The sequence below is a fragment of the Pectinophora gossypiella genome, chromosome 4 (genome assembly GCF_024362695.1).
Source record: "Pectinophora gossypiella chromosome 4, ilPecGoss1.1, whole genome shotgun sequence".
NCBI lineage: Eukaryota > Metazoa > Arthropoda > Insecta > Lepidoptera > Gelechiidae > Pectinophora > Pectinophora gossypiella.
In genome coordinates, this window is record NC_065407.1 from 8,318,132 (window position 1) to 8,332,829 (window position 14,698).

The 14,698-nt window shown below is 36.4% G+C and overlaps 2 protein-coding genes across 2 annotated transcripts; one reads left to right on the forward strand and one right to left on the reverse strand.

Annotated features, from left to right (window-relative positions):
• The first annotated feature begins 680 nt into the window (after positions 1-680).
• Positions 681-3,861, forward strand: LOC126366492 (COP9 signalosome complex subunit 3). The gene is made up of 9 exons (XM_050009605.1): positions 681-951; positions 1,110-1,264; positions 1,501-1,597; positions 1,781-1,998; positions 2,283-2,480; positions 2,566-2,718; positions 3,031-3,162; positions 3,302-3,484; positions 3,721-3,861. Exons 1-9 carry the CDS (start codon positions 897-899, stop codon positions 3,799-3,801), a joined length of 1,272 nt encoding a protein of 423 aa, XP_049865562.1. The 5' UTR covers positions 681-896; the 3' UTR covers positions 3,802-3,861.
• LOC126366493 (uroporphyrinogen decarboxylase) lies at positions 3,792-6,311 on the reverse strand. Its single transcript, XM_050009606.1, has 7 exons — positions 6,148-6,311; positions 5,764-6,051; positions 5,528-5,686; positions 5,257-5,400; positions 4,956-5,111; positions 4,419-4,586; positions 3,792-4,126 (listed from the first exon to the last, which is right to left on the reverse strand). The coding sequence occupies exons 1-7, from the start codon at positions 6,163-6,165 to the stop codon at positions 3,983-3,985; spliced, it is 1,077 nt and encodes a 358-aa protein (XP_049865563.1). The 5' UTR covers positions 6,166-6,311; the 3' UTR covers positions 3,792-3,982.
• Positions 6,312-14,698: the final 8,387 nt, after the last annotated feature.

A 14,698-nucleotide genomic window follows, 5' to 3' on the forward strand; every position in this document is an offset into this window, starting at 1 on the left:
ATCGATTATCGATTAATAATCGTTTATATTGATCCAATCGATTGTATCTACTATCGATTATATTGACATATTGGTTAATTTAATACTATGTGTATTTAATACTAGGTACTTTACTTCATCCGAAGGAAAAACAATTAAGGTAAGGTAAGAGTAGTTAGTGTCTTTAATAAGTTAGGTACATTTTAATAACTGGTAGGTAGGTACAGTGCGTGAAAAATCGTGGCAGTAGGTCATCTACTTCTACAAACTCATCAATTTTTAAATGTTGAACCACTAAGAATCTAAATAAAAGAGAACGAAAACTCCTACCTAGGTATCAACATCGTATCACGCATGCGTAACGTAGCCGCGCGTAGGTTTAGCGTTGTTCGACTTACATTGTGGCACAGTAAAAACTCAAAATCTTAATTAAACATTTGCAACAAGAAAAATTCCCACTATCGTTTTTAGTACAATCAAATAGACGTTCCATTTTTTTTGTTACGGTGTCACTAACAACCTATATACTATTGTCGAATACTATCGTTCATCATCATTGTTGATTATATTTCTCAATACTTCGATATAATCATATAATATATAATCCATACAATATATTTAATCGATATACAGTCGATTGTCGGGCAACACTAATTGAACGTAGTATCTCTTATTAGTCTGTGCTAATTGACATTGACGGTTGTTGGTTGATCAATCACCCACCCCACCCACACTGTTTTTCGTGGATCTGAACAGAATTGATTGATAGTATTTTCGTAAATTCGTTTTCTGAAGCCGTTGAACAAAGCAATTCGCGTTCGTCCATCGTTGGTGATCAACGCAGAACAATATTGTATACTATTTTAAAAGGGATTATATACCTACCACTAGCTATTTCTGCTGGCGCAGTGGACATCATGGCATCTCCGTTAGAGCAATTTGTAAACAATGTTAGGACTATGTCGGCATCAGGTAAGATTGGTTATTTTATTCTTTAAGTCCAAAAATGACTGTTTATACATATAATATTGTAGACAAGTTAAATTATGAAGCATTGTCTTGATGGGGATATACGGTGTATCGGCACTGAAAAACGTGACAAAGTTGTGATAATTAATATGCTTTTTCAGGGAGCTTCCGAGAGTTGTGCGAGATTATCGGCAAGTCTGATGAAGTACTGCAGAGGAACAGTGCACATCTAAGCACTGTTCTGGAAACTCTTGACATTCAACAGCATTCTCTTGGTGTTCTGGCTGTACTTGTTGCCAAGTTTTCCTTACCACAAGTAAGTGTCTAATTTAATTACACAAAAGTACATTTATTCATGAAATATTGTGTTAAATATTGACAACATTATAATATTGCAATCATACAAAGATGGTGTTGAATTTTGATATCAGATCTTCTAAATAAGTAGTATTTATTTTGTAAACTTTGCCTATAAATAAATAAAACCTGTGTAAAGCGGAAAGTTAACTTTAAAAAAAAATATATTGAGGTAATCATGTGTTTAATTTTCAGGGTTCCAATGATGTGGACAGATCAACTATGTTCCAGCAGATCCATGACTTCATAAACAACTGTAATGGGGAACAAGTTCGCTTTGCACCGGACTTGTGTAAGTTGAAATTAAGAAACAATTTAAACAACAACAATCTACTTGTTTCTTTTTTATTTAAACCTTATTAGATGCCTAATAAGATCATGTCTTACTTTTACAACATTAGAAATCTCATGTTTTACATACTTAGTGTATGTTGTAACAGTAATCCATTGTCAATTATTTCTCTTAATATTACAGATGCTGACTTATGTCACCAGCTAACCGACCACCTTGTAGAAATCAAGCAGCCTATCAGAGGCATAGAAATCCTGAAGAAGGCTATTAGGAAGATACAGTTGTTTGACTCCCAGTTGACGTCAATTCATGCAGACCTCTGCCAGCTATGTCTTCTGTCCAAGTGCATGAAACCAGCTCTTGAGTTCTTGGATACCGATGTCACTGGGATTGGATCTGAGGTGAGGTGTTAGCAAAAGTTCATTTACTGCAATTGGATCACTTCAAAATCAATCAGTATTTTGTGTTCAATTGTCACAGTCATTTATGCTCATGGAACTACAAAAACATAAAAGAAAAAGAAAATAAAATTTTAAGTATTTTTTTATAGGTATGGAAGATGTTAAGAAAATTGTGATTACTATTTTTTCCCTTTGCCTTTGAATTTCAATTGAAATAACTGTCATGGCATTCTTTTTTTTATTATTTTTTTTTCAGTAAATTGACAAAGAATTATTTTTTTCAGCTTGGTGGCAACAATGACTCCAAACACTTTCTTCTATACTACTATTATGGAGGGATGATTTACACAGCTATGAAGAATTACGACAGAGCTCTTTACTTCTTTGAAGTTGTAGTCACTGTGCCTGCTATGGTAGTCTCTCACATCATGCTTGAAGCCTATAAGAAATATATTTTAGTGTCCTTTATTTTACATGGAAAGGTACAGAGCATTATCTTATTATCTTCTGAGTACCTGAGCATTTTTTTAAAGTGAATTATAATGTATCTCATTGTTTATATTACAGATTCTTCCTATGCCGAAATACACATCGCAAGTAGTGTGTCGTTTTCTCAAACCTTTATCTGTAGCATACCATGAGCTAGCTACCTCTCAACACACAGCCATCAAACACAGGGAAACTTTTGTAAGGGATAAAAATATGGGATTAGTTAACCAGGTAAATAAGATATTGTTTAATCAAAGCAAAAATGTGGATGTAATTTCTGGAATATTCATTATTATTTTTAAATCTGTGAGACATGAGTTGAACAGAGTCATCTTGTAATGGATGTACCTCTGACTAGCTCAATTCGGAATATAGTTCTGAGTTTTATGTTATAAATTGTTTACTCTTAAAGTTACTTGTAGGTTTGTTTGTCAACCTTCAAAGCAAGTTTCCATGAATAGATTGTCCTTCTAGGTGTGCTTGTTCATAACATAATGAATATTACTGTATATGTCATGGGACATAATATTTTTTTAATTTCAGGTACTGAGCTCGATGTACAAGAAGAATATTCAGAGATTAACCAAGACATTTTTAACTCTGTCGCTGAGTGACGTCGCTTCTAGAGTACAGCTCACAGGACCAGCTCAAGCAGAATCTTACATACTCAATATGGTGAGTGGGATATTTGTTTTTAAATGTTTCTATAGGTCTTTCGATTTAGGGGAGGCTTTATAGTTTTAGATATTAATCAAATATTATTTTTATTTCCTTGCATCAATTTATTTAAATATGCCTATGATTTTTTTTTCAGATTGAAGAAGGAGAGATTTATGCAATGATAAACCAGAAAGATGGCATGGTGGTCTTCCTGGATAGTCCTGAAAAATACGCGTCCCCTGAAACCTTGTCAATTCTTGAACAACAAATGGCAGCCTGCACTAAACTCCATCAGTACATACAGGAAATGGACGAGCAAATACAAGTCAACCCACAGGTAAAAGTACATTTTAATTAAGTGATACCGATTCTGGCAGACAAATCAATATTATTATGACTGCTCTCAAAATAATGCCGTCGTTTTTACGACTTAGAGAAGGAGATAGTTATATTTAGAACAGTTAAACTAAAAAATAATAATTAAGGTTTCAACACTGACACAGTACTATTGATAGAATATCTTTCAGATATTTCAAATAATGTACAGTTGTAATAAGTGTTTTTTCTTTACAGTATGTGAAGAAATCAGCAGGCAGCCATGATGAAGATCTGCCAGCTACTAGCCAAAATTCAAAAACAACATACTCAATGTGAAATTTAATTTATTATAAGTGATTTCTTAATTTACCCAGTATAATGTAACATGCAATTAAATTGTGTTGTTCTTACATAACAAATAACATATTATTCCCCAATAATAACATTAGACTTTCCCACATTTTCCCAGTAAAAATACAACAGAAATATACTGTAATTGTAACAATAACAACAAAGATTATAAGGCTTCATGAACTGCGTCGGTGAATGCCGTCATGCTTTCCAGTGGCGTCTGCGGAGTGATTCCATGTCCTAAGTTAGCGACATAGCGAGTCTTGCCGAATTTACGCACCATATCTAGTGTTAGCTGGCGTATTTCTTCCTGAAAATATTGCGTATCTATTATTATAGTACAAGTTAACAGTATTCAAGTAATCACATTTTAATCAAGACTGGGAAAGTCCTGGCGAAACATAACTATATCCCAGTTGGGGTTGTGAGAGGATCATCCATTGCAAGAAGAACTGAGTACCCTCACCTCACCAAGCTTCCTATTAGCAATGTGAAGTGCTGGCGAATCATGGACGAATGTGCGACGGATTAGCGCTCAAATCAACAGAATATGGCGCTACATTTTTTGAGGAGTCGAGAGGGCATTACGATTAAATACCTACTGGAGTTTTATACAAATCTTGAGGGTCCAGGTTTCCCTGCAGGGTTATGTTATCTCCAACAATCTTCCTCGCCTCCACTGGGTCTACTGTCCAATCTAGACCTAACGTTTCGTAACCTAGTGTCGCCTGTACATCTAAGGAATGTCCACCGCCTTTGGCAAAAACAGTCTGAAAAAAATTAAAAAAGAAAAGTCTGAGAAATGGATATTATACCAAAACAAAATGTCAGATACATTACATTATATTAATTGCAATTTTATTGGTATGATTGTTTTCATTTAATTATTCTAAACATGCATCATAATCTCTTAATCTTCTTCTTGAGAAGAGGAGAAGATCTCTAGTTGTATTATAACTTCGAAAGTTGTGTGCAGAGCCACAACCAGGAGACCGCTCTTGATTTAACAACCTAATTTCGATAAATAGCTTGCATGCAATGAACTGTATAGTAACAGTCAAACACCTACTATACTTACAAAACACAGTAAAGTAAATAAAGTCCAAACAAAAGAGATTGATACCATCAATGGTACTAACCATGGGAACTTGCTCTAATTTTTTCTCTTCAATCTGCTTCCGAACACCATCTCTGATCTCTTTGAGGTAAGGAGCAGACACTTCAGCAAACATTTCCCTTGTGAGGTGGTCAGCACTAGATTCAAATACTTGAAGCAACTGAGCACCACTGTCTACCTGAAAGTTTTGTAACTTCTAAAATACTTTGTCAACATTTTTTTGCAAGCCTCTTGTCTCAATATTGAACAAAGGCTTCCCCACTTATCTTCCACTATTCCTTATCCATCATGTTACTTAAAATTTTAATATAAAAATGTTGTACCTGCATAACTAAATAATCAATGATAACTCTAGTCAACAGACTAAGAAGTTTGTGAACATCTTTAGGGAACTTTGTTAGCCATTCTTTGGTTTTCTGCATGTTTTGACTTCCTCCACCTTCAATCATGTATCCCATTAGAGTGAACTGAAACATAAAGCCTTCATGTCAAAGCATCATATTATATAACAATAGTAATAATAGAAAATAAGGTAATAAAAATAAAAGCAATTTATTTTTTAATCAAAATTCAAGCAATCTTTTTTTGACTTACTGGTGCCCCTGTGAAACCGATCAATGGAACTTTGCCCTCTATCTTATGCCTTGTCAGTGTAATGGCATCCCCGACATATAGCAATCTTGATACAGCACCATCTTCCTTCAGGCCATCTATTTCCATTGGATCATTTAGTGGGTTTGGGAAAACTGGGCCCTATAATATTAATAAAAATGTTATACTTCTTAACATATTGGAAAGATAGGATGTTAGAAAATCATAATAAGAATTACCTTCCCAGGATGCATTTCCACTGTCATGCCAAGAGCTTGTGGTATAACAAGTATGTCACTGAATATAATAGAAGCATCTAAATGATCATATCTTCTTAACGGTTGAAGCGTGACTTCACACGCTAGTTCCGGAGTACGGCACACGGTGAAAAAATCGTGTTTTGCTCGTACTTCTTGAAATTCTGGTAAATATCTGCCGGCTTGCCGCATCACCCAAACTGGTACCTTATCTACTTCTTGTCCACGAGCCGCCCGCAATAATCGATCATTCTTCAACGCCGGGAAATTCTGCATTATTGGAAAACGTAACTTAATAGTAATTAGGTAATAAAATAATCGTGAATATCAATGATGCGGATATGACTTCGCGTTTTGCTGTAATACCTTGTTGGTGAAGTTCATATTGCCTGTATATCAATATCACTTAATGTACAGGATATTTTAAAGAGTTCTAGAACGTATAACAAAAATGATAATCTACAATTTCGGTGAAATATACAGAACTGCTAAGCTGAATGTTCTGAAACTTTCACAAAATAATCAGTTTTCAGTTGCTGTTTGTTTGGAATAATTAAGTGACTCCTATTTGAACTTGATTTTTTCTTTATACAGCTACTGTAGTATATTAATTTGCAGCGGAGTCTATATCGTAAAAGCGGTTGTATAATTTTATTTAGGGCTAAAGTTGTAGCAAATAACCGGTCCACAAACGTCAATCCATATTGACAATAGCTGTCAAATTTCGGTCGCGTTCAATCTTTGCCTGCCTTACAACAATCGGCCGCGTTCATAATCATTCTAACTAATTTTATAGCACGGTATCAAAACATCGAATAAAATAAACCATTGATGAATATTTACATATGAGGACTCTAATTTCGTAAGTAACAGAACATTTTTAAATAAAGATTACAGCAGTTTATTGTGTCGCATTTAGATCCACGTAATCCATGGTCCTTTTATTAACGACCGATTACCTACATGTTCTATTGGAAGTTCGGAGGAACTCTGAACAAATTTTACATAACCTGCGTAAGCAAGTCATCGAGGCTCTATTTAATAATATTGCCAAGTTTTTGAATATAAAATCAATAAAAGAGATTTAAGTAAAGAACATTGTTAAGAAATACCTTTTTCATTATAGTCATATCCAAAAAGCAACCGGAGGTCCGTGTTTTTCTATGAGTCATACCTAATCATTTGTCCGATGTTTAATTTAAAGAAAACATTAAAGAAATGCAGGGTCTCACTTAAGTAGGTATACTTACTTACCTACAAAGTTTGCGAGAGGTTCAGCTCATCTACCTGCCTTCGCGTTCTATCAAAACATAAAAAACTCGAAAGAGAGGGGTCTGCGATAGTTTTTGTCGAAATTCAAGCGACATAGGGCGACCTTTCCTAATATATTTTTTGTATCAAACCTATGAACCACTTTCCTATAAAGTTTATTCGCCTCAGTAGCAAAGCGATATAACTCCAGTCTCTTTCCTTCTTGCGTTTTACAGCGCATTTTTGTATTGTAGAAATATCACCTCGGTTATTAACTCTTAGTTATCTAAAGGCAAATGTATCTTTTTCCTTACATAATAGTACCAACTCAATACCAACTAGTCCAACTAGTCAAATCAGATACTTATTACTAAACGTCATAACACGAAATTACTACGGAATTTGTATGAAAAAGAAATCTTGTGACGTCATAGAAAAACGTGACCAAATATCGCACTTATTTCTTTATTAAAATTTATAAATAAGTTAATATAGACAAAAGAAAAAGATTTTTGTCACCTTTAGATCTGCTTTTATTTAGTAATCAGAATGTCATAATTTATCTCTGACCTAGAAAACTATCCAATTTTCTATTACATAGGCAAAACGCCAAAATTCACCATACAAAATCAATCAATCACATAATTAGTTACTTTTGTAGTACCGCGTAAGCGCAAAAAACTTGTAAGTCTATGGTAATACCTACCATCTTACCGGTGCTTAAAAGGGGGTTGATATTTAATAATAAACCGCACCTTGTAGGTAATTTAGTTCTGTGTATTATTATCAATCTGGTAGCCAGTCAGACAGTCTGAAACTCTCGTGAAGTTTAACCGTATAGAATGAGGTGGAATTTGTCTCTATAATTAAAACACATAATAACGGGTTCTTACCGCGTTTAAATGGGGATATGAGACTCCTATACTCCACTATACTCCACTCCAATCTCATCAGTCATCCCGTGATCATGGCACTTGCAACAGTGTCGAAATATCGGGAGTCTCATATCCCCATTTAAACGCGGTAAGAACCCGTTATTATGTGTTTTAATTATGACAATAGCCGCGTAAACTTAAAACAATGAATTTGTCTCTGCCTACTCCAATAGGAAGTGTCATATTATGCATAGTTGCATTCGTTTGCTACTGACGGCGTATGCGACACAGGTGCCGCTATGACTTGTGCATTCTTTGTGCAAAGCCGTGGGATCGCTACTCTGATACTATTCATAATTTTTATAAAAAGAAACCAATATTTTGAATGTTGATCGGAATAATATATTAGATAGGTAGGTATGTTACCTTACAACACGTATTTACCTACCGATTAGGTACTTACTGGCATACACGAAAAGTAACATTAGCCTACTAGTCATCTACAAGTTATAACATTAACCTCAGGATGCCAAAACCAATAAATAGGTGTTGAGAAAATAATAATTACGGTCTGTTCACTTCCATAGTACACTTTATTGTAAGGAATGTTAAGAGTTAAAAGTGAAATAAGTACTCAAGTACATCCTAACTAGCTGAAAAACATACGGACTCTATACTGACTAAAATGATCTCCTCAAAAACAGTTGTTTACAATAGTTATGTAATCTAATTTCATCTAATATAACTTACCTTGGACTCTTAAATCCCAATTGGGGTAGTAAGAGGTACATCCATCGCAAGATGAACTAAGTACCCACACCTCACACAGCTTTCTGGTTGACCAACGTGATAGGTTGACCCATAACGCCTCGCAAGTTTGGATTTCAGGACATCATCAAGCTTCCAACATACCACCCATCCTAGCTGAACTACAATTAACTATAAAAGTGCATGAAATATGTCGCTATACGCCGCCGCTTTCTACTCCACATTCTCTGTTCACTTTGCCTTGTATATCTCTGGATGCATGAGGCGGAGAGACGGGGAGATTTGCATAATTATTGCTATCTACCTACAGAGTCACTGTCAAATGTCGCCTAATTTTCCTAACATAATTTTAGTTATTCTAATCCTAACATGTCCTCATTTTATTCCAACAAGACGGCAAAGTAGTAAGTACCTACTAACCTTCCTAATTTTAACTACCAGCGATACGAAGCGACGAAATCTTGCTTTTAGCTAGATATACACCTAAGTATATTGTCCGATTTATCACCCTGACGAATAATTAACCATTTCGGTAATTATTTATTTTGATTGTATCAGCCTGTAATGCCCTCTTGGCGAAGGTAGAGCAGATGGAAAAGAAAGCAGTGGATGAGACTTGCTGGAAAGGATGGCGTGAAAGAGAGGAGCTATACCCAGGCTGAGTTGATAGATAGAGCAGATGAGAGTCAAATCTAACGTACTCTTTGTGCAAAGCCGTGGGATCGATGTTTGTAAAGAGGTAAAATATAGCTATAATTAAATGTGATTTTATTTTCGTCTACTTTTCATTGCATTCAGATTCGCCTAGTCCTTTTAGCATTGGACGCACCTTTTTATACATTAGTCAATGCTGATAATAGTGTGGGAATCTCCTTTTTTGCCATAGAACAAAAGGAATAAGAATAATAAAAGATTACACGCAATAATTTACTCAGTCCCGTTATATCGAAAAAAGGCGTTTTTCAGAAAAAAACTTAATGGTTCGCGTATCTGCGATTCGTTTTTGGGATTTCATTTTTTGTTGCAATTCGTTATCAAAGTTCGGTGGGCCCAGTAGGATAGTTTCAAATCTTAATGAGATTTTGAGGTGTTAATAAAATTGGTTTAAACGGTCGATTGATACATTAGCTAGGTAGACATTATACTTACATATTTTTACCAGTACTTAGTGAAATATGTATTTATAGATTGAGGAGCTCGGTGGCGCAGCGGTAAACGCGCTCGGTCTGCGATTGTTGAAGTTAAGCAACTTTCGCAAAGGCCGGTCATAGGATGGGTGACCACAAAAATAAAAAGTTTTCATCTCGAGCTCCTCCGTGCTTCGGAAGGCACGTTAAGCCGTTAGTCCCGGCTGCATTAGCAGTCGTTAATAACCACCAATCCGCACTGGGCCCGCGTGGTGGTTTAAGGCCCGATCTCCCTATCCATCCATAGGGAAGGCCCGTGCCCCAGCAGTGGGGACGTTAATGGGCTGATGATGATGATGATGATGAAGTATGATAATCGATTAACATACCGGAAAAGTAGATGATGGATCATTAGATAGTCATTAATTAGGTCTATATATTTCGAAACATTATTAAATTATTGCATTTCTATACCCCCTCCGGTTGATTGAGGGGAGCCGGGAGGTCTGTGCCCAGCAGTGGGAGGTATAAGGCTATGTACGTTACGTTACAGGGATACGTTGAAATATTACTTGAATTACTTTTGTCTTCATTAAAGGTGAAGTGGTAATATCGAATATGATTAAGTTTGGTTGAATGGTCATCGTAAAGTTTTCTTCAATGTAGGTAGAGCATTGTGGTAGGGTCACAAAACACCTACGGTTAGAATGGTAGACGAAATATTTAATATTTTTGCATGTTCGCTATCACTATCAATAAATCTTTTATAATTTCTATAATCTACACTGAATCACGAAATTAATCCGCTTTATTTGTGAAGTGTTAAGGTAGATTTTTGTGAAACAAACTAGGTTCGTTTCAATGACCTATGAACTAACATGATATTGAAGTTCGGTGACTTTTTGGTACCTATACAGAAGTGATGATGATGATGTGATCCAGCCGATTTCGGGTACGGCGACTGCTTCAACTCCGACGTTCATGTGCTCGCATGTGGCTTATATAGCCAATCTTATTCGAAAAGATCCTCGCTAGTATCAAGTCGTTTAATCTTCACTCGACGACACTCATAAAGACGATAAATAACACATTAGCATAATACGACATGTTCTCTATTAATTATCTATAAAATGACATAAAATTGCTTCTATAAAGCGGTCAAGGAAACTACCATTTCCGTTTATTGTGAAATCGGCTTTTAAACGAATATTATAAAACAAAAACATTAGGTGCGAAGTTATTTTGGATTTATTTATCCACAGAATTTAATAATTAAGTAAGTAGGTATGTTTCAATTAAACGTAACTAACTATATTTGTGGTCTTCGTATCTTCTCTACAAAAAATAAATAAAAAAATATAATTCACGATGCTGCTTCTTAAAATATCATCAGACTACTTAGGCTTAACGTGACACTTAGTATTAAAGCTATTGGTTCGGATCTGAAACGAAGTACGTGTTATAACCAATGGGTAAAAGTAACTGCAAGTTGTTTTCCGAAGAATTTATGCCAATATGACTACAGGCGTGAGTTTATGTAATATAAGCAGGTACCTACGTATGTAGGTATTGATGTTATGTCATATAACATAATATGTGCGTAGGTATCTTTATTTTCACATAGAGTTATTTGGAAGGTGCATTCGCCGGCGGCAATAGCAACAATTGCCACTAATGCAGGCTCAATTTATTTACGAGCCAGTCGCTAGGGGCGCGCGGGAACATAGAACTGACTGTACGGTGGAGTAGCTGCATAATTTTTATAACTTTAAGATAGGTATGTATTTATAAGATTTTTGGATGTAGCATCACGTAGTATGTACAAATTATTTTTATTGATTTTTATTTCTAGACATGTAATTTAAAATTGTTAAGTGTCTTTTCAGTATCAACCTTAATCACTTGTACAGTGGAGATGATTAGTTATAAAAAAGAAAAATAAATTAGGTACTGTAAATAGGTTTCTTAAACATAAGAGAAAGGCAGGTTGTAGTTTTAGGTACTTATCTATAGGTTACCTACATGGTGTATGGCAGTAAGTACCTACATGATTTTGCATACATCAGCAAGGGCGCATATAGCAAGGGCGCGAACAAATATATTTGTTTAATTCCTTGCTTTTTCAAACAACTCATTGTTTTATAAAGATGATTAGCATGTATTTGAAAATAATGGGCAGTTAATAGCTCACGTCGTCATTGTGAGGTCCGAGTCAACAACCTCTCAAGGCTTGTTTAGAGGCGAGATGCGGAAGCTACTCCAAGGTTTTCCTCGTGCGTACAGGAGGAGGACATTGACTCAAGCAGTGTAAACAGTTCCTTATCTCGAGCTTCGCTGCAACGCCGACTCGCAGCTTTTATCTTCGACCAAATTGTTCTTGGTACTTCAAACTTGTTGCTCATATTAGATGGTTATATAATGTACGTACATGTTTCGTATCTACGTAGATGACGTGTTTTGAATTTTCAAGGCGCATGAGTACAGGGTCGAGTTTTGTTTTGAAGATATTTTAGTTTTTTCGTATTTGTTCTTTGATGTTGAGATTCTTTAAGTAATTAAACCCTAAAGGTTATATTATTTAAGAAAAGGACATGCGCTGTCGAGTAGTGGTACCTACATATTTGTTTGAAAATTGAATGCAGTAGGTAGGTTAGGTATAAAGATGACCTTTCATAGTCTGATCAAGTCTAATCAAACATTACATCGGGCTCAGCGTTATCGCCATGTTTATGCCCAGAAGAGGGTCATCAACGCAAATCGAATTAACATAGCCAAAAATGTGATGCCGGTTGGGCCACTCGCCTAGGTTAACGTAAATTTTATGCGGAACAGTGGACTCCACGATTACAATCTTGAGAAAGGCGGGTGCACACTAGATAGGGCTCGTTTGATAGCAGCAATTTAGAAAGTAGTTTTTTGCCACGGCCAGCTGCCCACCAATCAAAATGTGCATTGTGCAGGGGTTGCCTCAAGTTAATTTGTCGGCTCATCAGTATTTGGTCGAAACACGGGTCAAATGTTCAGACCGAAAGTAACTTAAGGGAAACTTTTTCTTAAAATTTGTGTTTTCAATATCTTTAACATGCATCTGAAGCGTATTATATATAATGATACAGTGTTTAGGAGGTTTACGTTACGTCATTAATTTATTAGGTACAACTTTTGAAAATATTATGTTACATCATTTATGCCCCAATATGGTGTTGAAAAACTATTCAAACACATAAAATGGCAAAACTCAGTTCACGCTAAGTATACCAGAATAACGCGTTTTGGGAATGTTTTATTGTAGTTGACGAAGACAATGGTAGACAGCCCGCATCATGCAACTAGTTTATGGGTATGATATCATTTGATAATAACTGAACTTGCACGTGCTGTTTGTAGATAGGCTGCTTTATCAATGCCATTTTATGTAGGTTCGCAGAGGATGATGGTATTTTGTGATTTTTAATTATTGTCTGTTAAAAATTTCGTCTTTCATACACATGTTTTTCGCTCATCTATAATTTTGAGGGCTCATAACATGTCGAGGATAAAATGTCGTTTTAACAATTTCCATATTTTTTACGTAGGAAGCCAAAGCAGTTACGGGGCGAGAGGAGGGCTTCGCGTAGGCGAGTCGAACCGCGCGTCGTTTGTGTTTTACCTTTTTTGCCGCTCTACCCTTGCCTGGCCATGTACAAACTTCTTTTATTTTTCGTCTCCCGCGCACACGACTTGCACGGCTTGCAGGTAAATAATGACCCTCCTTTTTCTTATTTCACTCGCCGCGGGAGGAATTTTATACGCAATGGCCTCCCAGAATCTTGCTGTAATAAAGGTAGAAATTATGAAGCTTGATTGAGGGGGTACCTATACTGATGATTATCTTGTTAAAGCGGAGGTAATGGGATATGTCTTAAAACGGTTTCTTATTAGAAACCAGATAGAATTGTTATTGATCAAATCTCGTCAGTCGTTTAGGTAATATTTATGTATTGCACATTCCACAGACGTGAGTTAGCTAATGCATGAATAAGTAGTTTTCCATAATAGGCATTATTGCAATCAAATAAGTTAACTAAGCCCAATATGGCATAGCATCTTGATAATAGATGAATAAAGTAGGTAGACGGATCAAATCCTTTGAGTCCACAACATCAAAATTCCTCTGCTACAATTCACAAATAATTCCTGCCGGTCCTATTCCACGCAGCGACCGGCTCACGAGTCACCTAAAAAACTTTACATAGTCAAATATCCTTTGCCTGCCGCGGTCCGCGTAAACTTGCCGTGCAACGTCCACACTACATGATTTACGAAAGGGGATTCGAATCGGATCGCGTTCCTATAGGAGTCGGAGTGGCGAAGCAAGGAACACGGCTGTGTGCACCGCCCTCGGAATTCGGGTTCGGGGTGAATACCCTCGTGGCGGTAAAAACTATTTTCAAGGTTAGCTCCGCGCAAGGAGGGGAGCGTCGCGGGTAGCGGCGCAGGGCGAATTCGGCGCGGCGCGGGCGCGGGCGGGGGCGGCGGACGCGCCGAAATGCTGATAGCCTCCCCCCGCGCCCGCACCGCTCGCTGCACCCCGCGCATTTTGTCTTGTCTATCTATCACGCACATAGTGACTTGATTGCAGTTGCAGTCATCAGCCGCAGCGACTCTACATTAAAATAATGTCAGTTTACGAACTGAAAACGACTCGTGTTATTTGGGACTTGCAAAAGTAATGAGCATTAGTTTTAATTTTATGACGTCTGTTATCTAGAGTCGAAGAATGTTTCTTATTCAGCACGCAAGTCGCTACAGCTTTTCTTTTTTGCTTAAAACACACGAAAAGTTTTATTTTGTAGGAGGTAAGTAAATAAAAGGGCGAATACTTCTAAGTTTCGCCCAGGGAAAAATTCGCCGCTG